The sequence below is a fragment of the Columba livia genome, chromosome 11, assembly GCF_036013475.1.
Source record: "Columba livia isolate bColLiv1 breed racing homer chromosome 11, bColLiv1.pat.W.v2, whole genome shotgun sequence".
Classification (NCBI taxonomy): domain Eukaryota; kingdom Metazoa; phylum Chordata; class Aves; order Columbiformes; family Columbidae; genus Columba; species Columba livia.
This window is the reverse complement of record NC_088612.1, coordinates 18,608,588-18,633,683: the sequence shown is the minus strand read 5'-3', so window position 1 is coordinate 18,633,683 and position 25,096 is coordinate 18,608,588. Positions and strand designations below refer to the sequence as shown.

Below are 25,096 nucleotides of genomic sequence, written 5' to 3'. Positions count from 1 at the left end.
GAGCACATGCACGGCTGAGCAAAGAAAATGCCCATTGCGGTGCAGCAAGGCCTGGGCAAGGACGGGCTCGGGGTTTGCCCAAAGCACGCAGTGAGCATCTGCTGCTGCTCCTTGCAGCAACAGTCTGGATTGTATCTGCCAGGAAATCATCAGCAACAACACCATCAACAAAAAGCAAGTGCTGGTGGTACAAGATTCTCTAGGGGCCACTCAGGGTTTATCAGGATGTATCCTTCATCCCTCCTCTCCTGGATGGACATTTTGAGATGTCAAAGGGCTGGAGAGGGGGAGGAGGTAGACTGAGTTGGGCCATACTCTACATTTTATATTGAACTACCTTCCTGACTAAAAAGCATCCCGGATTTGCATTCACTTTTTCCCTGTAGCACCAGACAAGCAAACTGTGAAATAAAGCAGAACTTTCTTGCTTTTAGCTACAATTTTGGGAAAAAAAATGTTATGAGTTAAACAAATGTGAAATTCTGTTCCAGCTAAAAGTAGAAGCTGAGTAGCTTAAGTGCTTTGCCTCAAACTGAATGCCAGTGATGTAGCCGAACCACCACAGAGCAGGGATGAGCACCTCTTGGAGAAGATCCTTCTCTTGTTTTTGTAGCTTTACGCTGCATTTTTGAAAGGAAGTGTCGTGAAGAGGCAAATACCCAGATTCAGTGTATAGGCTAGTGATTCAGCTCTCATACAAAAGCTTCTTGCTTGGAAGGCTTTTTCAAATTTCCTGTTTTACTGGCAATTTAATAGCACGCTGTCTGGCAGCGTGTCCAGCACTCTGCTGCAGTTGGTGCAGCATCAGAAATTGATTTTCTTCCCAGATTCGTGGCTGCTATCTCTTTTTTGTCCACTAAGGGGCAGCTGGAGCCTTGTGTGTCAATCGACAGCTGTTGGAAAAATAGCTTACAAATAGATTCCATTCCGTGTGCTCTATGCGACCCTAAAAAGAGGGTGTCTTCAGAAAGATGAATACATTTTGCCCAGTTGTTTCAACGTTAAGCAGTTCCTCTGCCCCAGGTGAGCCTCAGCTGTGAGACACTGTTCCAGTGGCACCCACACTAACAGCTTGCTTTATATACTTCATTACTTCTCTCCCCTTCCCATTTTAATCAGTTTTAATTTTAACATAAGATACTTTATTTAGTGCATGTTGTCTGTGTTCTTAGGCCTTAGTTAATTCTGCCACAGTCTTGCATCTCTATGCACACAGTCATTGATTGCCTTAAACTTTGCTATTACACAGTAATTCTTTGAAACTGCGAGACCGCACGACTATTCTAATCTGTCTGCTCTGAGGACAGTAAACTTGCAAATACCCTGAAGCAGAGAGATATTTCTTTCTCTTCATTCCTTTATTCCAAATTTGAGAGCATGTGACCGTCAGAGTAGTTGGTCGGGTACTGGACCCTTTCAGCTTTCTGCCTTGTTTTGTCAGCAATGAGGGGAACTTTGGTCACAGAATTTCAGTTGAAGTTACTTATTAAAGAATCCTCCAGATTTCAAGAGATTAATTTAAGCCCATACAGACAACCCATATCATAGAGCTTCTTCTGTAGTCTTGCAGCATGCTCATTTGTCTGAGTTTATTTCATTTTACTTACAAGCAAAGTAAATTGAATCAAATGAAAGCCTGATTTAATGCCAGCAAGTGTCCGTGCAAGGCTCCAGGACTCTGGAGAACCATGCTTCTAATGAATCCAGATAAGTTTTCCTGAGTGTTCCTGCTAGTTGGTTCCTGAAAGGACTTTTGTTCACTTTGAAAATTAAATAACTACCTCAACAATCTGCATGCATAAGGAATACCTATATGTGTGCAGAATCCTGAGTTTTGATAAATTACCATCATAGCTTACTCTTTACAGACTTCTTTTCATGGAGGAGTTTGAAATGAAGTGCACGTTAGTGATTTTATTGGTCATTTTCTGAAAAAGAGAGCTTAGAAATGAGATTGTGTCTTAACCAATTACTTAAACTGGAATTTTATTTCATTTACTGTAACTTTATTGAGTGTTTTCATAGCAACTTGCTTAAAGACAAAGCCGTTCATATGACAGCCATGTTTCCTGAAACAGACTGTACAAAAATAGTCACATTATGTTTGTTGTACAGATTAGAATTGTTGATATTTCACAAACTGCTTAAAATTAATATATTAAGATATGATCTTATTAACAATGACATTGGTTCTTTCTGTTACTTCTCTCACTGTGGTTTTCCTAGAGTTAAACTTGGCTCTGAGAGAAATGGAATCCTGAGGCAGTCATGACTAGTCATGCCACATCCAGAGAGCTATACAATGCCTACATAAGTTATTTCTTTAGATGATAGAAATACATTTGGAGGTCCAGTTTTAGCACTAGTTTTTAAGTACCCGTTCAAGACTATTATGATCTTCTGAGCTGAATTGTCACAGACCAAATACAAGGAATAATGTGGGCATAGTAGAACATACCGTTTCCTTACAGAATTCTAACTCTGGATTTTTAGGTATACAGTATTTAATCACACATCTTGTATTAAAGCAGTGTGTGGAGTGGGAGCATGGAGCATCAAAACCCTGAATAGTGCATGTCATTGCTTCCCAGCAGCCTGACCTGTACCAGCACCAGTGAGCAGCTACTGTGGCTGCAGACGCGCTGGCCTGAATTAGGGTGAGCAGCTCGCAGGGCTTGGGCTTCCATCTCCCATTGCAGTCATCCTCTTTCTGGTAGTTTCATCACAAAATTTAAGAAAGCAAGCTTTACCCATATGTAAGTTGTAGCAGTACTAATTATATTAAATGTAAGTTGCATTCTGCTACTGTAATGATGTCTCATTGTATTGTGTTAATTGCAGTTTCAAGTGCTTCACAGTTTGCAGGAGTAATTCACTGGATCAGCCTAGTCATCCTGTCTGTTTTCTTTTCAGAGGTATGTATAATCAAAGTCTCTCACCACATACAGAACTGCAAAGTATTTTTACACTTTCACTGGAATTAGCAAGAATTTGACAGTAATTTGACAGTGAATAAATATAGTACAGTGTACTTTAAAAAAAAAAAAAAAAAGTAAAAAGGAAAAAGATTAATAATTGCCACTCCTACTCAGCAAACTAAAAAATCTTGTTTAGATTAGTGCTGTTTGCCAACTGCCTATAATTGGCAAGGAAACGTGGAAGATACTGTCTAACAAATTATAACTGGGAAACTGCAAAAAGAAATACTCATCTCTGAATCACTACAGGCACAGGGCAGGACTAGTTTTGTCCGTTTGTTTTCACAGAAACCTTATCAGTGCCACTGGGTATAACAATAAGATATAATACTCAGGTATAAATGTCCACAGAGGTTTTTTACAAAAAGATCTGTTTCAAGAATACCTTATCTCACAATTTAGGTAGGTAGTTTAGATGTTCTAAGTTGCTGCATATAGACATAGTAAGAGAATGAAACAAATGGTGAATTTCTTTGCAAAACTTCGTATGAATGTATGCATTGGAAAAGGCTGTAGTCATGATAAAACAAATGACCAAATTGGGATAATGTGTTACAGTTTTGAACTTTATTCCAAAAAGAAGTCATTGGTATTGAGACATTTAGGCTACTCTTGAAATACCCCAAAATATTTTTTAAGGCTATATTTGTGTTGAAATCATATTTACTATATGATACCATTGCTTATTTCCATGGTTCTATTAATGAAATACACTTATTTATGTATATCACTTTGTATTTCTATTTTGTATTTGTATGCGTAGCAGTCTGGTATTGCCAGACTGTCAGTGTTTACTTTCTGAAAGGATTCCTTGAGAACAGGCAGGGGTCTCAAGACTGCTTCGCATCTTAGCCTCCTGGTGCTGCAGTTGCACAAAGAGATACGATTACTATCCTCATCCTTTGACGGTGATTGTGGGTTGTAGGATACAGGTAAACTGACTGAAAAATATCTCTGAACAATTAAAAAATTTTCAGAGTCTTTCCTTTGTGAATTGCACATCCTAATTTTTGAAGACTTGGGTTTGCTAGACGGAGTCCATTCCCTGTAAAGAAATACTTTCCCCTCTTCCCCCAGAATCTTTCTTCAGTGGGGATTAGCACCCTGGAGCTTCTCAACAGGGTCAGCTTGTTACTCTGATGCTGTGACATGGCTGCACTTACACCCTCGCCTGATCTTCATCACTTTGTGGAGCTCGTTTCACAAAAAACTTCTCCTGTGGTCCTCAGTTCCCTTCCGCTGGGGTGTAGTCTCAAGTTCAGTTCTTGCACAGGCAGTTGTTGGGTAGTTTGTTGTGGCAGTGCAGACAGATCCTCAAGGCCAGTACTCGTCAAGGAAGAAATTACTTGTTGCAGTTCTGTGGAGACAGAGTGCCCACGTAAGTGGATGAACTGGTTCAGAAGTGTTTTGCAGGAAAACAACAGCAGAAATACTTCAGGGAACCAAAACTGGTTGTGTGACTCACTGTCCTCATGTTGGATCTGTGTTGGCTTTTTTCCTCCTCTTTGTATTAGGTATTTGGAACTACTTTTCTTTATCTCCTTGCTGTTCTCTTTTATTACAAACCTCTTACCGCTCACATTGTTTCTGTCTTCTGAAGTATCTTCCTTCACCTGTTTGATTATGGTTTGAATTTGCACCAAATAAAAACAAGGCCACAAGTCACCCATGTAAGGTGCACCGAGGAGGGTAAATTTTTGGATTTTGGTTCATTTGGCAGCTCAGAGCCCTTGACTGGGTTAAAGCAACAGAAGTGGTTCCACAGAGCAATTGGATGTGCTTCAAAGACCACGGATCTGGAGGAGAATGCAGGAGGACCTTTCCTACTGGGTTTGCTGAGGTTGTCCTCATGACGAGTTGGTTTAACGAGCAACAGCACATCTGCTTGTGTTGAAATGTGTCTCGTGAGGGGAAAAACAGGGTCTCATTTTTTGTTATCCAAATCAAAAACTTTGATTTTTTTAAGAGGTTATGAAATACTGAAGAAGTTGCAGATCATGTTATTTTTTTCCATCCGTCTTAATTTTATTTATTCTTTTGGTGCTTTCAGGAGACTTTTTTGCCCTTTGATTCACAATACCAGTCAGCTGTCTTTGTTTGGAATTATTTGTTGAGAAGATAGTATGTTACAGTGAGATTTTACTGTCTGTGACTATTTATGCCAGGATGATTTTCCAGAGATGAGCAGGTTTAATTACTTTTCTTGGATATAATAGGCAACTGCTGGGGGTTGATTAGTCCTTGAGTCAGCGCCTTTGTCCTCAAAGCAAGGATTCAGAGTTTCTGGTATTCAGAAAGGGTTGTTTCCACAACAGGTACCGTGTCCTCACTTTGGATGTTTATTGTTTATTCTGTCGTTTGGTTCCCTTTAGTTGTAAGTGTGGATACGCAATTTACACAATTCTTCAGAAAGGCCTCAACTTAGACTTAGGGAACAAATAATACCAAGTTGTAAAAGACTTGTTAAAAACCAGAAAACTTTCAGCACAAAATCTGAGTGTTTTGGAAAAATATGACTGATTAAAAGCTGGTGCTATAAAGGCATTGCAAGTAATTACTGTCCTATCATGTTGGAGTTAAACAGGCACTGGTTTTCTGCTTGGCTAAAATGAAGGGCGCAAACGTGCCAGCAGCTGGCAAATGCCAGTAGAACAGCTGCCAACAAAATTAAATAGAGACTCTCACAGCATATTCTTGCTCCCTCTATGCTTATGCTATAGCCACAAGCCTTAAAGGAATTTATTGCACTCTGTTAATTTTATAGTGTCTGTTACTGCCTGTGACTTTCCAACACTAAAATATCCTTATTCAAGTCAAGCTCTTTTTGCTTTTTTCCAAGTATTTGCGCAGGATTTACTAGCAGTGATGATAGTGTATGTTTGTCTCTGTTTACAAACATAACTGTGATTTGTCTGTGCACCAAGTGTTACCCAGATGTTAAGACAGAAGAGAAAGACTGGGGGTGAAACACCAGTACCAACAGCAAGGCAAGGCTGGGGTTACACCCCATCAAGAGGGCAAATTCAGCCTTGGTAATAACTGGCTGAGTAAAGGAAGATGGGGAATGTCACAGTGGTTTGGTAAGTGGATTGGAGTCTGCTTCTATTTTAATAGGCTTATCACATTTGATTCTGTGGCTGTTGTTCAGTTCCACTTTTCAACCAAGATTGATGAGACTGTTTGCATGCAAGAATAGAGTTCTTTGATATTAGTTATTTGGATTGTGCTGTATATGCTTCAGTCAGCCAAACACTCAGGCATTCTGCTAGCTTGCAGCTCTAGTTTCCCTCAGAGTAACCAAGTCTTCTGGTGTGCTTAAAGTTAGACAGTCATGGAATTGCGACTTTCTTCCCGCATCCATGTCCAAGAAATGAGTTCTCGAGTAGAGTAAGTCTGGCAGTTTCCTTTCAGAGCCTTGATTGATGAGAACCCATGTGAGGAAGATGTCTCTGTACTGTAAGCAGTAGAACATCTCAGTTCAAAGATGCTGACATGTTCCGTCTCTGTCTGGTGGCCTGGGGACAGTAGGCACTAGAACAGCTAATGCAGTATCTCAGGACAGGCACACCAGAAGATGCCAAAAAAAATTTCTGGTAAGCAGTGAATGAGCTAAGGCCTCTGTGGAGTGACTCAAACCAGTGAAGTTATAAATGACAATTGTTTGGTCTTACGAGATATATCCAAAAGGCAGAAGCTTAATCTTCACAGTTTCTGTACAAGCCAGAGGTAAAGACCCTGTGTAACAGATAGACTGGTTTTGTGGCAGTGGGAGGAAGGGAGGAAGGAAAAAAAGGAAAGCAGAGATCTTCTAAAGACACCCTTTCTACCCCACTCCATCTGGTCTCACACAGCACTACCCCATCTTGAAATGCAGGGTTGCTCTCCTTTGCTGTTCACTAAACGTGAGGCACCAGTTTCACCTCCTGTGCTGCCTCCTTTTGATTTCTTTAGGCTACAGATGAATTTGACACAGTGAGTCACTGAGTAGTAAATTGTCTAGTAACTGTGCAAGCAAAAAAGTATTTAAAATTCCGTAATGTCCATTGCAGCCAGCTGACTAATGTAGCTAGCTCATGCAGGTTGTGGGAATCCACAGGGCTGGCTCAGCTAAGGACTTGGCCAGGTTTCCCTGCACAATTAGACAGAAACCTGCTGCATCACACAGTTCTTCATAAATTGCACTGCAGACAGTTAACGTTGTGCAAACAACTGTGTCTCACCAAGGAACACTGTCAACTTCAGAATTACATTTCTGTCTGAAAAATGGTTTATAATTTTACTTTTATCTGGATTTACTCCAAATTAACAGAAGTAAGTTAACAGAAGTGTTCATTCATTTACCTTTTATTGGTGTACCAGACAGACTTTCACATAATAATTTAGCTTTTCTCAGAAAACAAAAAATGTATTTCTGATATAACTAGGAAAAAAATTGTTGTAAAGGACTTTCTAATTAGAAAGATTGATAATCAAGAAATGTTCAAGCATTCTTTTTCAAGTACAAAGTGGCCTTTGACAGAAAAATACTCACACTGATATTTACTGTTTGCTTTCAAATCTATGTGTCCAAAAATGCAGAATGCCTATAGTGTAATGCAGAACTATGTGTGTGCATTTGCTACAGTGCTGAAAGATGCCTGCACATCAGTAGGAAACAGCAGGGCTGCTGCTTTTTTTCCCTATTTCTTGTAGATTCTTGTGTCGATCAGTGGCAGTCATGACTAATATTTCTGCTTTGTCTGTGATGAATTGTACAGTTGAAATTCTGTTTTAATTCATATGCATTTTTCAGTTTGGTCCATATACAGTTTATAGGAAGTTTCCTGTATTATTAGTTTGTCTGGTTGTTTTTCACATTCTGCTACAGATTCTCATTTTTTAAGTTCTGTACAGAGAAAGTACACAATCAAATGCAATATGTATTTGTCCCTTCCAACCCAAACTATTCTGTGATTCTATGTTTGAAAGATATTTTTGACTGCTTAGGAAAAGTGCTAAAATGTTGTTTATAAGTAACACCAATGCTTTCATTTCAGTCGAAGTATTTATTATATTGAACAGTCAGGGAGATTTGCCCAGTGAAGTCCAAATGTGCTTGGTTCTGACTCAGCTGGGTAAGAGTTATGGCAGCAGCAGTGGATGTCATCTCGTGCTTTGTACAAACGCAGGGAAAGTAGAGGAAGCTAACCTGAGTTTGGAGTTGCCGCCAGTGAAGACTGGCCGGTAGGCAGTACGTGTGTGGCACCTGTGTCTCACCCGTGATGCTTTCTTGAGGTGCCCCAGGGCACCAAGGAGAAACGGCCTTACATGGCTTTGTCACTTCAGTGCTGATGTGGGGTTGTTTGTTAAGAGTGATGGATAATGCTGGTGCATAGCTTTAGGATCTTCCTTACAGAATACATGTTCTTAGAGCTCCACCCTCAGTTGTGCCTGGTTTGTTCTGAAGAGTGCGTCTCTCAGATGGGGAACTGGGTTTGTCCCACCCTCACGCTGTCCCTTCTTATAGTGTGTCTGCATTAGCTGAGAGAAAGGTACTGATCGTCAATGTGTGTTTTGTGAGGAGACCTATCCTGTAGATGTAGCACCCCCAACCATTGCTGCATTGAGTGTCTGCTGAGTAGACTTCCAGTCACTGCTGACTTGTGCTGATTCACACCAGCAGACTGAAAATAAAAACATTTGTGCTAGCTTCCAGCCCTTGGAACTGCTCAAGCCCATAAATGTGACAGTAGCACATTCTGATTTAAACACTGCAGTGAGAAATTAAAAAGGCAGAAAAGAAAATCCTTTTAAATGTTACATCAACAACCCCATATTAAACTATATTTAGGGTTGTGAGACAGTGTTTCTGTTTTCTTTGTGCAGATATACCTTATTATTTCAGGAAAAATACCTTTGTACACACCTGTCCAAAGGAAGATTTTCACCATCAGTTACTGTAAATGTGTTAAGTGTTCAACTGTCCTTTAGTTGGTTGCTCATTGACCTAGCACTTCATGAATGCTTCCTAAGCATAGAAGAGAATGAAGCAGGTTTCTCTCTGCTGTCAGCAGGGTTGCTGTAGGAAGGGATAGCATCCCAAGCTTTAAAGAAGGCACTTGCTTTTCCTCAGATATTTCTCTCTGGCTGCCTGCTGTGGAACTTGCTGTGGTGGACCTCAGTTTAACTTATGTAGCTGAACCTATGGGCTCGTGAGTAACTTGTACTTAGCATTTTGCAGCTTCTGAATGAGAAGGGAAGGAGGTGCTTGCAGAGGAGCTGTGATGCTTTTGTCTGGAAGGATCTGCTCAGGGCCTGAGTTGAGGCTGCAGGAGTGCCTTGGCTGTACAGCAGGTGTGTACTTACACCTAGCACTTAGATCACATCATATCATGCTGGTGAGTTTGGAGTCGATAAGGGATGTAAGGAGCTGCTGTTGTCCATGTCTTCCTCCACATATCAACCTCAGACATATAGGTTAATAAGGAAATTGCTGTGAATAGCCACATTCCTGTGCTGCATCTGTAAAATGCTTTGAAAGTAAAATTTTCTTTTTAGGAGTGCAGACAAGCAGCATTAGGTGTTCTCGGTGTCTTTTTCTGTTCTGGCTAGCAACTCCCTTTGCCAGCCAGACTTGACCAGTGCTTCACACATGCCATTTCTGAGGAGACATTGGCTGCTTCACATTTCTGCTCATGGATGGTTTGAGGCTGGGTTCTGAAAGCACCATATCTCCCACAGCAATGTCTCCCTCTGCAAAACAGGATTAAGTGCTGTTATCCAGGTTTGGAGTGCCAAAATAGGGATCAGCACAGTCATCCCGTGCCAAGCGAGGCAATTGGGCTCATGGAGTTTGGCAGAACCATGCATAGGAACAGTATTGAAAAATCCAGTGTTGTTCTGCAACTAGTGCTGGTACGTTTGGCATAAATTCAGAGCTGGTTGGGATTTCATATATATTTGTATTTGTAATGAGCAGGAGATACATCTATTCATCAGAGTCACTTTTTTTCTGCACAGTTCTTGGCATGGTCACCCCTCACACACAGGCCTGCTGAGCTCTCTGTCATTAGTGCTGTTCTTTAATGGAGAAAGTAGCATTTTCCCTTCTTTGCAAGTCACACAGCGGCGGTTAGACTCTTCATGTTTGTAGTCTGTGAAAATCTGACTTTGATGTTGCTACTGACAGAAAACATCCCTACCAGTTATGCTTTTATGTGAATTCAGTTTTAATCATTAGTTGCCTAATTTTTTTTTTTTTAATTGCATCTTCCGAAACCCAGGTTAACAATTAGGAAAGATACCATTGGATTTTTTTTTTAATGGGAATTCACCATTGGTTCATTCTGTGTTCTTTCTTTATTCCTCTTTTCTAGCTACCGATGCTACTTATAGCTGTTTTGCTTAGTAAAAGAGGATCACAAAGATATTTTTCTACCTTACCCTGTAATTTCCTGGGATTTTATAATAAAACAACACCCTTGTATTCCAGACATGGAGAATAAGAATCTCTTTTCTTAATATTGATGAGATGTCAGTATCTTTAGGCACCAAGAGAGATCAGTGCTTCTTTTCTTAGAAAATAGTAAGCACTAGCGTGTCAAAGATGGTGACAAAAGAGATTCTTCCCTCATTGCAACTGAGATCCCCACGGTGGATCTTATATAGGCTTGGGTCACAGGGGTGGTGAGGATTGGCAATCTAAATCTCACAAGTCTAAAAGAGAAATTTCAGAAGGATGGAAAGACTGATGAACATTTGAACTAGGAACATGTTTATGGAAGTCTCACTGAGTCAATATAGTGGCTGGAAAGTAATACCTGCTTTCATAATACAGAAATGTAGCTATTTATAGATCCTCGTATTTCAGAAGAAATGCATAATGCTTTAAATAAAACAAAAAATGATCCCCTGAATAGATAAAGGACTAAATATTTATCTAAAATTACAGTAACATCCACCTTCTCTTTTTTTCCCTAATCTGTTTTACTAGACTGTTTTGAGGATTGTGGTCCTGGGCATATGGGATTACATTGAAAACAAAATAGAGGTAAGCACTCTTACTCTTTGTACTGTTTTCCAGGCAGCCACAGTAAGAATATTAAGAACTGCTTTGGGTGGGTTTGTTATAGACCTGATGCAATACAATGTCTTTTAACTTAGATAAATATGCACATTATTCTCATTAGATGCATGTATGCATACCTGTATGAAACAGTCCCTTTTTCTGGGAGAGACTCAGAAGAGTGTGATATTTGGAAATATTTTATTAAGGGAGACATTGTGGGGTATGTGTCTATTTATTTTGTTGTTAGAGCTGTGCTAATCTAACTGTTTAAACTGCTACCCTGAGATAGTGAGCAATATGAGTGAAAACTGTCATGTGACGTGTGTAACCCCATTCCCATAATCAAGTTGAAATTAGAACTGGTTGGAAAATTGTATGTAGTTTTCTGATAGAAAATACTGGTTTGGCAAAGCCCCCAATTTTATTGTGAAATTATTTTAAATTAAGTTGAATTATGATAAATGCTGTAATTTGTACCTTAAATCACAAATGAAGTGGGAAGTGCATGCTGTTGCAGAGGCAGATAAGGAAATGCATGTGTTATAAGTAACATGTACTCTCAGTTTAAGTGGAAATCTGGAGATCAAGAATATTAAAAGCTTTTTCTTGATACTGTCTGATAAACTAATACTACTTAGGATGTACCAGTAGAAGATCTGACTTTTCTCAGAGTTTAAACGAGTCTAGAGGCTTGCACATTTTTGTAAGTTTGAAACCTTTTCACTTGTTTTGCTAAAAAAACTGAAATGAATCTTAAATTGTTGTTCTAGAGACTCTCATTATTGAGGCTAGGTGCAGTTTCTGATAATTTATTTTGGTCATTTGGAATGGAGTGATATTGTTCACTGTCCGTCAAATGGTTGCAGTAAGAAGTGTTTCTTTTCAATACGCTGAATTGTTATGCACAATTCTGAATGTGTGCTGCTTATGAAATCTATGTCCTCCCTCCTTCTGCAAACCATTAATCAGTGGTCTTTGGCAGCTGGGAAGGGTCTCAGTAGGAATGAGAACGTGGTATTCTCTTCTCTTCTACCCTGCTAGGCGAGTATAGGATAGGCGTAACATTATTACCAGTTTGATCTGAAATGTATTTACTCATGCATTTCTGGCTAATACTTGGCACAATTGCCTTTTCTGACTTAATCCCAATGCAACTAATGTCATACAAATCATTCTGAGGAGTCCTGGTTGTCAAAATCCTTGAAAACCCAGCTGTACAATAAAGGTGAGAGCAGAGAGTCTTTCTGTCCTGCTGCTCAGACGTTGCCACACAGGTTGTGTAGTCAGGATGTGGCCAAGAGCCATCAAGCCTCTTTGGAGCTTTTTCTACTTGTCTTCTTGATCTCTTCATTTAGACAGTAAGATCTATGGGCAGGGACTCTATGCTTTTTTGGAATGACATTATGCCAAGTAAGAAGTAATAAATACCAATGATAATAAAACTCTTTGGCTATAACAGCATTTATGCTGTCACTCTACTTGGGGATTTTGGCCAGTATTTCCAAATACCTTTCTGTCTCCCTGCCCTCTCACCACAGCTTATCTCGCCTCACCTCATAAAATGCACTAAGGAATTCTGTTGTGCTAGCTAAAAAGGATGCAGCCTTTCTGGGGTTTGGCCACCTTATATCCCTTTCAAATATGTACCGTAATTGCATTTCTTTTAAGCAAAGTGGGAGCCCTTCAAGAGTCCAAGCAGGAATGTCAGGGTTACGATCTTTCGGAAAGGTTTGAAAAAACTGCTTTCTCTCTAGGTGTTTGATGGTGCTGTCATAATCTTGTCCTTGGCACCAATGGTGGCCTCAACTGTGGCTAATGGCCCCAGCAGCCCATGGGATGCTATCAGCCTTATTATCACACTACGAATATGGAGAGTGAAGAGAATCATTGATGGTGAGTGATGATTCAGTTTGTGACTCTAGAATTAACTGGCAGGCTGGGAAAAAAAGAGATTTAAAAAAATATTAAAATATTGCTTGCCACCACTGCTTGTATTTTTCTCCTTCCACTTACATCTTAAAAGCACCAAACGGAAGAGGGCTATGAGTACACTTGAGGAGTAGGTCTCAAGTTCATGGCTCCACCTTTTGTTCTCTATGAGCCTTTATAATTAATTGGTTTGTTTTTCTGTTAGGCATCTTCACATACCCTGTCCGGTAAAGTAAGTGCTCTGACCTGCTTCCTGTCTTTTGCCACCAGATGTAATTCTTGATTCTGCAAACTAATTGCTTCCAATTGCCTTTTCTGATATGTGCTGCATCCTTCCCATTCCCATACAGCTACCTCTGTCTTGGGGCTTTCTTTTCCAAGTTCTTCTCTGTAATACAATTTTTATGTCAGATTCCAGGAGCATTTTCTTACCATGGGGGTTCTGTGCTGAAGGCGCTCTCTGCAATGCTGGTGTGCTGTGCAGCATAATAATGAAGTGTGTCTCGGTACGGTTTTGCACCGCCCTCTGTGAGGAAGCACCAGGGGAGATAAGAAAGGCCCAGCAAGTTAAGGTTGCAGAGAGCAGAACTGGTGACTGTGCCTGGAAGTAAAGACTTTAGTGTAGGCTACTTTGTGTTCAGAGGTTTCAGGGAAAAGAAGTGGAAAAGGAATAAATGAAGGGTCGCTTTGCTCACAAGTGAAAGATCAGAGTCGAGTTCTTATTTTGCGTTTAGATGCCCAGGAGCCTTGAAACTTTTTGGACTTGAGAAAGGTTGTAGTGTACAAGAAAAGTTCAGGATCTTGTGTAGCCTCAGGAAACACTAAGAAATGCAGTATGCATTGAACAGCTTTGGTGATCTGTCTGAGTTTGCCGTAGTTATGACAGGAACAAAATCCAGAGGCATTCAGAAGACCTATTGAAAACTGGGATATGGCTTGAAAAGCAAAAGAAGATAAATGCCTTTTTGTTTTTTAAAATATCCTTCATAGTCTGCTATTTCCATTAAGGACTTATTTCTTACCACAAGTCTAGGAATTAAATGCCTAGGGCTCTGTAATAGTTTATTTCCTAAGAGAGCCCTGCTGTTCAGGTTTAGAGGGAATGGGCCTAACTCTGAGCAGAAAATCCTCCTACCCAGCGATTCAGGAAATCTGTGGTAAACACTGGAAAAGATCTGCATGAGTGCAGGAGAAGCAAGAAAGAGCATGCAGGATGCATTTCTGCTCAGCCAGGCAAATGCAGATCTGACCAAACAAGATCTAGACCCTGCTGATGGTGTGCACTTCACATTAGAAATCCTCCCCCAGAAGAAATACTCTAGTGCTATTTCTATAAGACATACTCTAGTTCTCTATATGCAAGTGAAAGGGGTGGCATTCTTTGGCCTGTGAAGGTTTTCCCTCTGATTTAAAAAACAACACCACACCCCAAATAAACCCAAATCACAGTTGAGTTACACTAAGTGCTTCTTCGTGTTTTCCAGCCTATGTCCTCCCAGTGAAACTGGAGATGGAGATGATGATTCAGCAATATGAGAAGGCAAAGGTTATTCAAGATGAGCAGCTGGAAAGACTAACCCAGATCTGTCAAGAACAAGGGGTAAAGTTCAGTTATGTCTTTATCTATGCATAGCTGGTCATGGCAAATCAAACAGTTCATGTACTTTGCTGCAAGCTAAGGTTTGAGAAGTGTCACTAGGACTTCTGTTGTAAGGTGACAGGTCTCAGTGTTAAGGACGTATTAGCTGCAGCTGGGATATTGTCAGCATGCTCTTTGTCAAACGGCGCTTGTCTCCCTCTGCTGCTGTGCTTGTGTTTTTTAAGGTGAGGAATATAAATGTGGGGAATAGAAAAAGAAAGCTTCCAGTATGTAATTTATTGACTGAGTACAGATAGCTTGAAATAATATTAAGAACGTGCAAAAGTCATTGCCATTGTTGGAGACTGCAGTTGTATTCCCAGGAAAAGCTAATGAACCACCCTGCTTTAAATGCAGAATGTGGCTTCCCTGTAGGTCAGTCAGAGACCCTTTTGGCAGACTCAAATTGTTGCAATAGAAGCTTCTAGTTGCTGGAAGCAAGTCAAGATTTGAGATTCTTCCCAGGCCCCCAAATGTTCAGTGACTCAGTGTTGAGGTAAGGGAAAGTGAAGCTTAAAATATCTCAAATTAATATATTTACATGCAAAAGGTGTAAAACCACTCTTCCGGCAATGAGCCAGCAGTGTCTGCAGTTTGTCCCATACAAATGAGTTCTTGAATAAGCTGCTTTAAAGTAGAAACCAGAGGTGTATGTTGGGGCCCAGACTAAGTGAGGTATTCATGTGATCATCAAACCATGACAGAATGATCCCCCAGGTGACTTCTTGTTTCAGTTGTAAGGGTAACTATGAGGTGTCCAAATAAAGCCTGGAATTTTCTGGCTTCAGCTCCTACTCCCCACTTCTGGTAGGTGCTTTTCAAATACAAAATGAGGGGACCTGTAAGTCTGAACAGCTCAGTCAGTCAAAATGGTGAAGGGCCTGAGCAGACAGGAGGAGAGGCAACTTGTGTCAGAACAGACCAACTGCCCAAAAGCTGCATAATCTGAAGCTGAGATTTAGGTGCCCATCTTTTACCGTGGAACCTAAAATATTTGTGAAACCATCAGGACTTAGGTCCCCAAATGGCTTTTTAGATTTAGTTCCAGTTCTCCTGGATCTCAGCCTAGGATTCTGCACTTAACCCTTGGTGGTGTTAGGTTGCCTTGTCTGTGTAATGAATTTGGAAGACCTGTTGACAGTGTGTGTCATTTCATAACACTGTTTTTGACTCTCCCATGTTAACCATATCAAATTTTGAAACCTTAGGCTTGACTTTTGCTAAAAATTTGTTGCTTCCAACTATTTAAGTATATTCAGCAGCAAAACTGCAGTCCTCTTCATCACAGCTTCACACAATGATATTAAATGATTCATGCTTCTGTCCTGGTTGTGAAACGAGTAGGGACATGGTGTGTACTCCACTTTACAGGGGTGGGATTGTCCTTTGACCAAGTGCTCTAGGCAAATCCATGATTTCTTGAGTGCCATTGTAGTATCTTGTCTGTCAGACTGTACTATTAGGCGAAAGTTCTTGACAATCATAAATTTGAAAACATTCATTTTTAGATGTATTATGCAGCCAGATAACACTCTCAATCTCTAAACAATTTTTCATGGTGTTATTCCTTGAGTAATGGTGGGCTCATTATCCCAAGTGGGGTTCAGGAGCATCTTCTGCCACTCCCCATTCTGGTCCATGTGCTCCTTATCTGCAGGCATGGCTTGCAAAATGTCTGAGCATAGTAGCCCTAATTTGAGCTCGGATGGTTACAGCATAGGTGTCAATCAAGCACAAAGAAATACTGCATTGGTGAGTAAATCTGTGCAAACAGGGCGGGTTCTCTCCTAGCTTTCAAGTGTCATCAGCTATGGAAAAATATGGACTATAGAAAAATGACAGCATGCTAATCCCTCTTATTTTACTGTCCTGACTTCCTGCCAAACAAATGTCTCAGCTGTATAATATGAAGTAAATATACTAATTTGCTACAGTTAGCAACATAAGACACAAGTACTGCGTCTTTCCTTTGTAAATTATTAGCTTCATAATTCAGCCAAGAACAAGTTGTCAGCATTATAATATTCACATTAACATTGTGTACAGTATTTGGTGGGAAAAATGTCTCTTAATGGTTTTTAATGTCTAAAATTCTGCCAGGTTTTTGCTTTTTCATTTGATTATCTTTCCTGACCTTTCTAAAGGATTACTCATTTGTGGAGTTTAAGAGGGCACGTCTGTGTTTTTTAGTGAAGGGTAGCCTGCCGTAGTCTGGCTGTTCTCAAATCTGGAGCACTAGCAGGGAGGGATTCCAGTTTGCCTTGTCTGTGCGGTGAGGTGGGGTGGCTGGGGGCTGCAGGGACATGCTGGGGCACACCAGTGCCAGACACAGGAGGAGGAATGGGCAAGCCACCATGCTTGCCTCATCCCAGCGCTGGATGTAGATACTGATTGATCCTGTGGCTGCATCTTCATGACCACACTGGTGATTTGCATTGATTTAATAATTATAGGCAGGACTGAAAAGACTCCTATTATTAAGATTTCCCAGCACTTCCTTTTCTGAGATCCTATGTTCAGTTTCTTACTGCTTTGCCACTTGTCATACAATTTGGATTGAAATTCTAAAGGTCTGGCATCTTCTGCAGATTAAATTTTGAAAGTTTCAGACAAAATTTCCATTATTTCTGAAGAGGAATTGGGGAAAAAAATAGTCTGTTTTGTTCAGAATTTAAACCAAAAATAATTGGTGCCAGTTCTCTGAGAAGTCCCATGCCTTTCTGTTTTGAAGCTGGTACTTAATACTTGACAGGCAAAAATTGAGTTCTTGCTTTAAAAAACTGAAAGCAGGAAAGATGGACCCTCCCTTCATCTTACTTTTTGAATTCTGTTTCCTTTGTCAGTTGTATTTTTTTTTGGCCAGTGATAGGGTATCACATCTATAAAGTACATTTCCATTCCTGAATGACATTGGAGACATACTTTTGCAAACATGCAAACCTTTTCCAGATGTTGGCTTTTGGCTAGCCATACATCTGAAAACCAGAATATATTTTATAAATTATAGTTGCACGGACCACCGCTTTGTTCTCTATAGTACCCCACTGAAACTGTTTGAATAGTTTACTGTTTTATTGGTTCTCCATTGGCCAAGAAATAAGTCATTAAAAAAGAGTGGAGCATGAGGGCAGTCAAGGCAGAAAATCCTGAAAGGGCTGAGACAGCTGTACAGGACTGCGCAAAACATGAGGAACGTGGGCAATCACAGTAACAGGAATTTCTAAAAATGGGTAAAGGTAAAAGGTAAAAAAGTCTCACTGCAATTACTATCAAAAATATGAGCAGAGTTTATTGCTGATAGTATTGTTTTATCAGAATAACAAATTGCAAAGCAAAGTTCCAAAGTTTCATTAGCAATGCAAATTTCAATCAGGGAAGATTACTTTTTTCCTCAAAATCACCCATAAAGGAATTTCCATTTCTGTTAGTAGATCTACGTACATGATCTTTTCTGCTTAACTTTTGTAAGAGTCATTCAGCTGAGTACAGGCCAGCCAAGACTATGTATTCAGCCTTATTACAAGAGCTCCTTTTCTGTCAGCTCCTATAGAACTGGGTTTTTCATCATTCTCAAAGCTGCAACAACTATGAAAGCTATAATTTCTTTTTTATCTTGGAATATAATTTGTACAACAGCTGCTAGTTTAATGACAGGGCTATTTAGCTGGTAAAATTACCTATCGGAGAAATAACTTATGTTATCCTTTTGAAATAATTTTAATTTATTTCTAACTACCAGTCAATTTCTTGGTGAATGGAAGGCAGCCAAGGTCATCCCGTGTTTCATTCTGCCCATAAATCATTAGTTTGCAACTGTCTCCTGATTTTTATTGTTACCAACAATGGCTAAACTAATGGAAATAAACATTGGATTGTATCCCAGTGGCAGATGAGTTTTAGAGCAGAGCATTCTGTACAGACAGCACTAATAGAATTGAGCAAAGTTATTTCTCCTGCATTAGACATGGGTAAGCTTCTGGATAAAATGTTAATTGATCTCTGTGAAACCAAGTCAGTCATAGTCTTTTGCTAGACCATTAGAGGGAAGTACTACATGATTGACTGATAAGTCCCTTCTTGAGTCTTATATGCATGTTGTGTATAATATCAGATAGAATGGGTGGCACGTTTCATAAAACCAGGTCTGTAAACTGAGTTCTTATTGAGAGCTCTGGGTAGGTCTCTGTCATTTTACCTGCTTATAAATAATCACTTAATGCATCCTTTGAGTGAGGAACTGCGGTGCACAGATGTGCCCCATAGTTCTTTTGGATTTGATTCCTGCCAATATATTGCTAAGTTTATTTGTATATTGCTAAGATTTACATGGTTCTTAACACAGAGCTGATACCTGTAAGTCTTAGTTTAAACAAATCAAAGCATCTGTACAAGTTTGTATGTTTTTTTTTTTTTCTTTACTTCCTCATTATATGCTTAATATGCATCTTTCCTTACAGGCTGAAGGAAAGATGGTCTGCCTAAAAATACGAACTCTGGTTTTCTCAGTACAGCCCTTCTGCAGTACTCTGTTAGAGAGGCCCAGGCCTACATTCAGATAGCTACATCAGCTCCTACTGCACATAGAAATTTCATGTGTTTAACTTGGCCCAGACTTTTTACTTAAAATGACTGTTATATTTTATACCTTTTAATGATTTATTTAACCTGTCCTGGACTGCATGACATGCAATCAGAGCAATCTCATTAACCCTTTTACACATTAGAACTGCCTGAGGTCAGTGTTCAATATAATAATGTAATTGTGTTCAATATAATAATAATGTTCAGTAGATATAAGCACCTGCAACATAATTTGCTCACGCAGTGTCTCATTGAATTACGCCCACGAGGAACACTCCTCTTAGGTTTAACCTTTGTTTTTAGTAGGTTACTTTGGTGGCCAAAACTGTATTCCAGCTTCTACGGTATCTTGGGACAATTTTCAAGTAATATTTGGAAACAATTATAAATGAATGGATCCCTTGAGCAGATGCATGCCTTTTGTGAGAAAAAAAACCTCTGTGTCTTGTTTAATTTCCTTACATTAATGCTTATGATAAATGGTGATTTTTCTCATCCCACCCAGTCCCTTTTTGAACATACTAGAGACTTGGAGAGTTTGGATTTGCATTTGGAAGGAGTATATTGAGTTGGGGGTTGGCTCTGTCTTATGCTTTGTGTAACAGTTACAGTACAGCATCTCTGTGGAACATGTTGTATGGATCACTTTGCATTAGTAACAGTGGATGTTACCATGATTGCAATGAATACCCTCTGTCAATAAAAAAATGACAGTTACACACACAACAGTATTTAATTCTACCTTTCCCCTGTTTTAATGACTAGATAGACTTCAGGGCAAATGCGAGTGGGACCTGGAAGCTGAGCATCTGAGGTAATGGGAAAGCGGAAGGGAGAGCCGGTGATAACCAGCTGCAGTTGCCTGGTTTTGTAGGCAATAACAACAGTTTCTGCCGTTATCTTTCTGAAAATCTCTGTGTGCTATTATTTGCCTTGTTGATGATGTTCAAGTCCAGAGCACTGTGCTGCTTTACTGTGCCATAGGAATTCAATCCTCCTATCTGTTCTTGACAGTCTTGTGTTCAGTTCTGGATTTTAGACCAACTGAACTAGCTCGGTGTTACAAGCTGAAAATAAGACAAGCATGTGGATTGTGTTTGCAGCTAGCAATAAAAGAGGGTTCACATATCACTTTAAAGGTTGCAAGTCCAGCATACACTTCTCATCCTCAGGCATGAAGGAAGTGTTGCAGGAGCCAAAATGTCAGGTCTAAGTTTCAGTTTCTGCTAGAATGTGAGGTTTGTGCCATCTTTGGGAGCAGGTGCTTCCGCTGCTGCTTGTAGGCACAAGCTTCGATGTATTTCTGTCTTTCAAACGTGAGATGGCAGCAAAGCCCCTCTGCTTTTGATATTCACACAAGTAGTAGCTGTTCACCTGAGTAACTGTGGTAGTCATGTTCTCTGTGGATTCCTGTTTCTGTGTGGCTGAGATTCAACCAAAGTAATAATTTTTCCCACATGAATGGGACATAAAGAATTGTTTGGACAGTGTAGTTGTCCAGCCTGGTGATCCCAGCAGTGGTTGCAGACTGCTGCTCGGTCCAGCGTGCTGGGCCGAGTAGTTCATAGCTTGTTGGCAGAGCTGTATTAAACAATAAAATGTATGAACTCATCTATTAAAAACTGGATGGTGACTGGAAATGTTAAAGATTGACAGTAGTCTGTGGATATTTGGAAATGCTTGCTTTATCGATTGTAACATGTGAGTGGGCATTGGAAAGTCTGGCCTCTTCCCCCATTTTTGCTCTAGGTTCACTGTAGCAGGAAAGATCACCTAGTGTGCTTCCTTTTTTCACATCTCTAAAATGCAGTGATTCCCTTCAAGATTTTGATTGTTACAAGGTTCAGCCAATCTTTGTAAGTGCTTAAGCTGGTTAAGTTGGTTATGATGCAGAAATACAATTGTTGAGCTGACTTTTAGGTAGTTTTCTTTAGCTGAGAGAGGTTAACACAAAACGCACCATCTGGGATGTACCATGGAGGTTTCATTGAAGGAATCAGGGACAAGGGCTGTATTTGGACATTTGCTGATATGACCTGACTCCTCTGACTGTCACCTTTGGCTAGGAGCAGTGAGCATTTAATGCAGCCAGCTGTCGGCAGCTGCCAGACCTCAGTCCACTGATTTCAAGAGAGAGAAAAAGCCATGGGCTTTGTTAGATCCCTGTATTAGGTGATTTGAATTTCATCTGGAAAGCTTAAACCACCCTTTTCCTCTCCAGATTTAAATCTTGCAGTGGGCTTTCCAGTTATTGTAGTTCCTTCCATTATGCTCTGGATAGCAGATAGTCTCCAGATGTGGTGAACTAGAATCCCTTTTTCTTTCATTTTTTTTTTTTCTTTCTAAAATCTGCAGAAACTCTGTCTTGTTTCGCCTCCAGCCAGTCACACAGCTTGGAGGAACTGCTGGTGCTCTGCAGCGTGCCTGGGCTTTGCGCCGTGTCTGATGTGGACTGTGGTGGAACAAACTGTCCACTGACAAGTTTCCAAAATCTGACAGCAAATTTGAGTCAGCATCTGAGAGGCAAGAGCCAGAACCAGATTCATTTAGCCTACATGCTGTTACACACCAGTTTTCAAGCGTTGAGGTGCTAATTGAATCTCGGTTGTAAATGCAGAGTGACAGGTGCAGTGTGGCTCGCATAGCACCGTGCTCTCTGATGGCTTTTCGGGCCTGGAACTATGGGAGGCCCAGCAATGCTAAATTTTAAATGCCTTAGCCTATTACTCGCCTCATTTGCTTTTCACTCTCAGACTTTCTATAGTTAGACATGACTTGGTCACTGCTGTACTACTGATCTTAAAAAGCGTTTAAAAAAGAGAAACTCTTCCACACAGCCCCATAGCAGTGCGTGATGACAGAGGGGAAGGACAGTGGGATTTTGTAGTGCTTATATAAAGGTTTAAAGGGTGTCTGCAGCCTTTCCAGAAAAAAATACTTTCCTTCTTGCATTGTGGAAGATCCATGGCTGTCAAACACAACAGAAATATGCTGTGTCCATCAGTCAGGTTGTATCTGGTAGCTTCTGTCTTTTTGTCAGCTATCTTTTTTATAACACCAGTCATTAGGCAAATCTTCTCCTGACTGCAGAAAGTCATTAACTGCTGTGGCTCATACATTTGAGGTGAGTGGCCACCTTCTGCAGGGTTTTCTGCACACTGTGGAGTACAGAAGATTTCAAGCTGGAAGAGGACTGTAGTGTCCCTTCCCCTCGCCCACTTAGTGGGGGAGGACTATTCCGGGCACTGCTTAGAGAACCTTCCTCCATAGAAATCCTCATTACAAACTCTAGCAGATTAGCAATGATAGTCATGAACCTAAATCCCTAGATGCCTGTTAAGAGTGGTCTTCCATAAAAATTTCATCTGATTTGGTAGTGAGATCTGTTAAAACTGTCAAAAATCATATCTTCGGGATTCAGAGATCAACAAAATAGAAGACCAGCACATGGTCGTCGTCATTTTTAGATTATGTGAACAGTGGTCCAGCTCCCATGGGCTCTGGGGGAGAGCATCAGCAGCTTGAACACGTATCCTGGCTCAACTGCATTTGATTTACTTTCATCAGTTTGTAGTGGTTTAGTGAGAAACTGAGTAATAGGTCTCCAGCTAGAGAATAAAGACTTCTGGCCATGCTTGTATGACATCAGTATGTGATATTGTTTTTTCCTCTAGTTTGAAATCAGGCAGCTGAGGGCCCACCTTGCTCAGCAGGATTTGGATCTGGCTGCAGAGAGAGAGGCTGCGCTGCAGGTCCCACATGTGCTGAACAAACAGAGCAGCAACAGGTACAAGGTGGTAGCAACCGAAGATTCGGATGATGAAGCCACTGAGAACATCACTGAGCTGCGACCTCCACAAGGTGAGTGCTGCCTGCGTGCTGCTACCTGCTGGCACAGCTGGTCCCTTACGTGGGGTGATTGAAACCACTAAATACTTTCACTCTACCGGTGAATTGATGACATTCCCTGGAGACGGCATTTTCCCGTTATTGCGAAGAGGCTGCGTCTGCTTCAAAGTGACAGGAGCTGTTGTATTTGCAAACAGATCCTGAACAGAGCCAATACAATATTTCTGGAAGAAAATTACTATAATGTACTTATATAATGTCCCCATGATTATATGGCAAAACAATAATCACTCAGAGGTAAAAGCGGGGAAAGTGAGAAGAATATTGAAAAACAGTTTCAGTCTTTGGCCACTTGCATTTCTGTGATTTAGAGAGGACCCATTCATCAGCTGCGAAGCCTGCCTTGCCTGGAGGCTGTGCTCTCACCAGGTTGCTTAAAGCTGCTGATGCTAGACAGCCCGCTGTGCCTGGCCAGGGCGGCTCCGGTGCCAGAAAAGGAGCGATGCGCAGCATAGGCAGCTCTGCTCGGATGTCTAAGTGCTGCCCGACTGTGATGAAGAGCAATCCTGTGCGTGGCCTGTGAGTTGCCTGTTGGGCAGGTGTGTAGTTCAGGGCAATATCAACAGTTATGTTTTCCTGGGTGTATTTTTATCACATAAGTGCTAGACCAGAAGTATTTTTGGAAAAGACATGTTTTTTCCTGTGAACTCCCAACCCTTACAATGGAGTGCAGAATGTGTCCTGATCTCAGTAACATTTACCATAATATTCCAGAGGAGACAACCTTAGTGATATGTTAGTCTTGGGCATCTTACCTTGAATATCTTAGTAGGTTAGGACTATATAAATGTATTTGAATTAGAGGTTTGCATGCTTTGGTCAGACTCCTTAGAATTCAAGGCACAGAAGTACTTAATTCAAAAGGTTTAAGAGAAAAAAGCTCATCCCAACATTTTCAAATGATAATTCTTTTCATTCTCTACACAGTAATGGAAGCATGTAGAAATTGTTTTTGTTTTTTTCCTCTTTAATAATATCTGAGCTCTAACCGCAATTCAGCCATTAATTATTCCTGATTTGAAATTGTATTTAAAAGCAGACAGTTGAGCAGACTGCCCCCTAAAATGCATTTCCCCCTTTTTTGTAGGATTTCAGAGGTTCCCAGTGGATATATTATAATTTATGCATGTGTTCCTTGAGGGTTACATTTGGAACTGGAGAGTGTTGTGCACATTAGAAGGAGGCTTGCTGAAATTTTAGTGCTATGGAGATTCATCTGAAAATTCTTCTATTCAAGGTATTCATTCCAACATCCAGGTTAACACAATAACTCATTATTTGTGTCTTCCTGTGAAATGCTGGCCACACATGCAACAAAGTAGATACACAATCTTCAGGATTGATTTCTACACTCAGATAGATTACATTATTAGAGAGATTCATGTTTTCAATGAGAAAAGACATTCAGCAAATAAGAAAACATGCATTACTTTACGTATCAGTTAAGGTGCAGTTATGCTATATTTAAACATTCATACTGAATACACAGAGTTTATTTCCAGATGTCATCTAAAGATATAGGAGGAAATTTTTTTGGTGCATTGTATCATATATTCCATACAAAGCCTTTGTAGATGCATTGAGTGCTTGTCTTCAGAAGATAAATTCAAGTGAATCTATTTTAACAATTGTCCTTCATATTGAATGAGACAGGAGTTGGAGAAAAAAAAATTCTTGTGGTCTAATAGCAAGGAGTACCCCTCTGTGGTACCCTGACAAGGGACACCGTTAAGATTGCATGAGAAACTAGAGCCCAGCCATAACACTGAGTGCTTTAGTTCACAATCCAGGTAGCAGTCAGTTGAGGCAGAGGATTTTGCGTGTAGTTTTCTGGATTATTTTGCAAAGCAATGAAGTAATAAGCTACCAAGGCTTTGAATCCTGTACTAACAATGTTGACTTAGATATTGCTTCTGTGTAAGCTACAGGGCTTTCAAACCCTCAACTAACAGCTTGAGAAGGCAGTTACCGCTGGGGAAGAAAGACCATGAGCCAGCCCTGCTGGTTCTTCTC

At 40.4% G+C, this 25,096-nt stretch overlaps 1 protein-coding gene across 6 annotated transcripts in view; it reads left to right on the top strand.

Annotated features, from left to right (window-relative positions):
• The window catches only part of TMEM266 (transmembrane protein 266), an 85,888-nt gene that overhangs the window by 41,081 nt on the left and 19,711 nt on the right, over positions 1-25,096 (top strand). For 3 of the 6 annotated variants that reach the window (XM_065076223.1, XM_005515459.3, XM_065076222.1), the window contains 5 exons: positions 2,842-2,915; positions 10,951-11,007; positions 12,780-12,918; positions 14,439-14,554; positions 22,849-23,035. In XM_065076223.1, the coding sequence (XP_064932295.1) occupies positions 2,842-2,915; positions 10,951-11,007; positions 12,780-12,918; positions 14,439-14,554; positions 22,849-23,035 (573 nt within the window). Of the gene's footprint in view, positions 1-861; positions 1,024-2,841; positions 2,916-10,950; positions 11,008-12,779; positions 12,919-14,438; positions 14,555-22,848; positions 23,036-25,096 lie in introns of all 6 variants that reach the window. The other 3 variants (XM_065076225.1, XM_021283311.2, XM_065076224.1) reach the window with 2 other exon arrangements.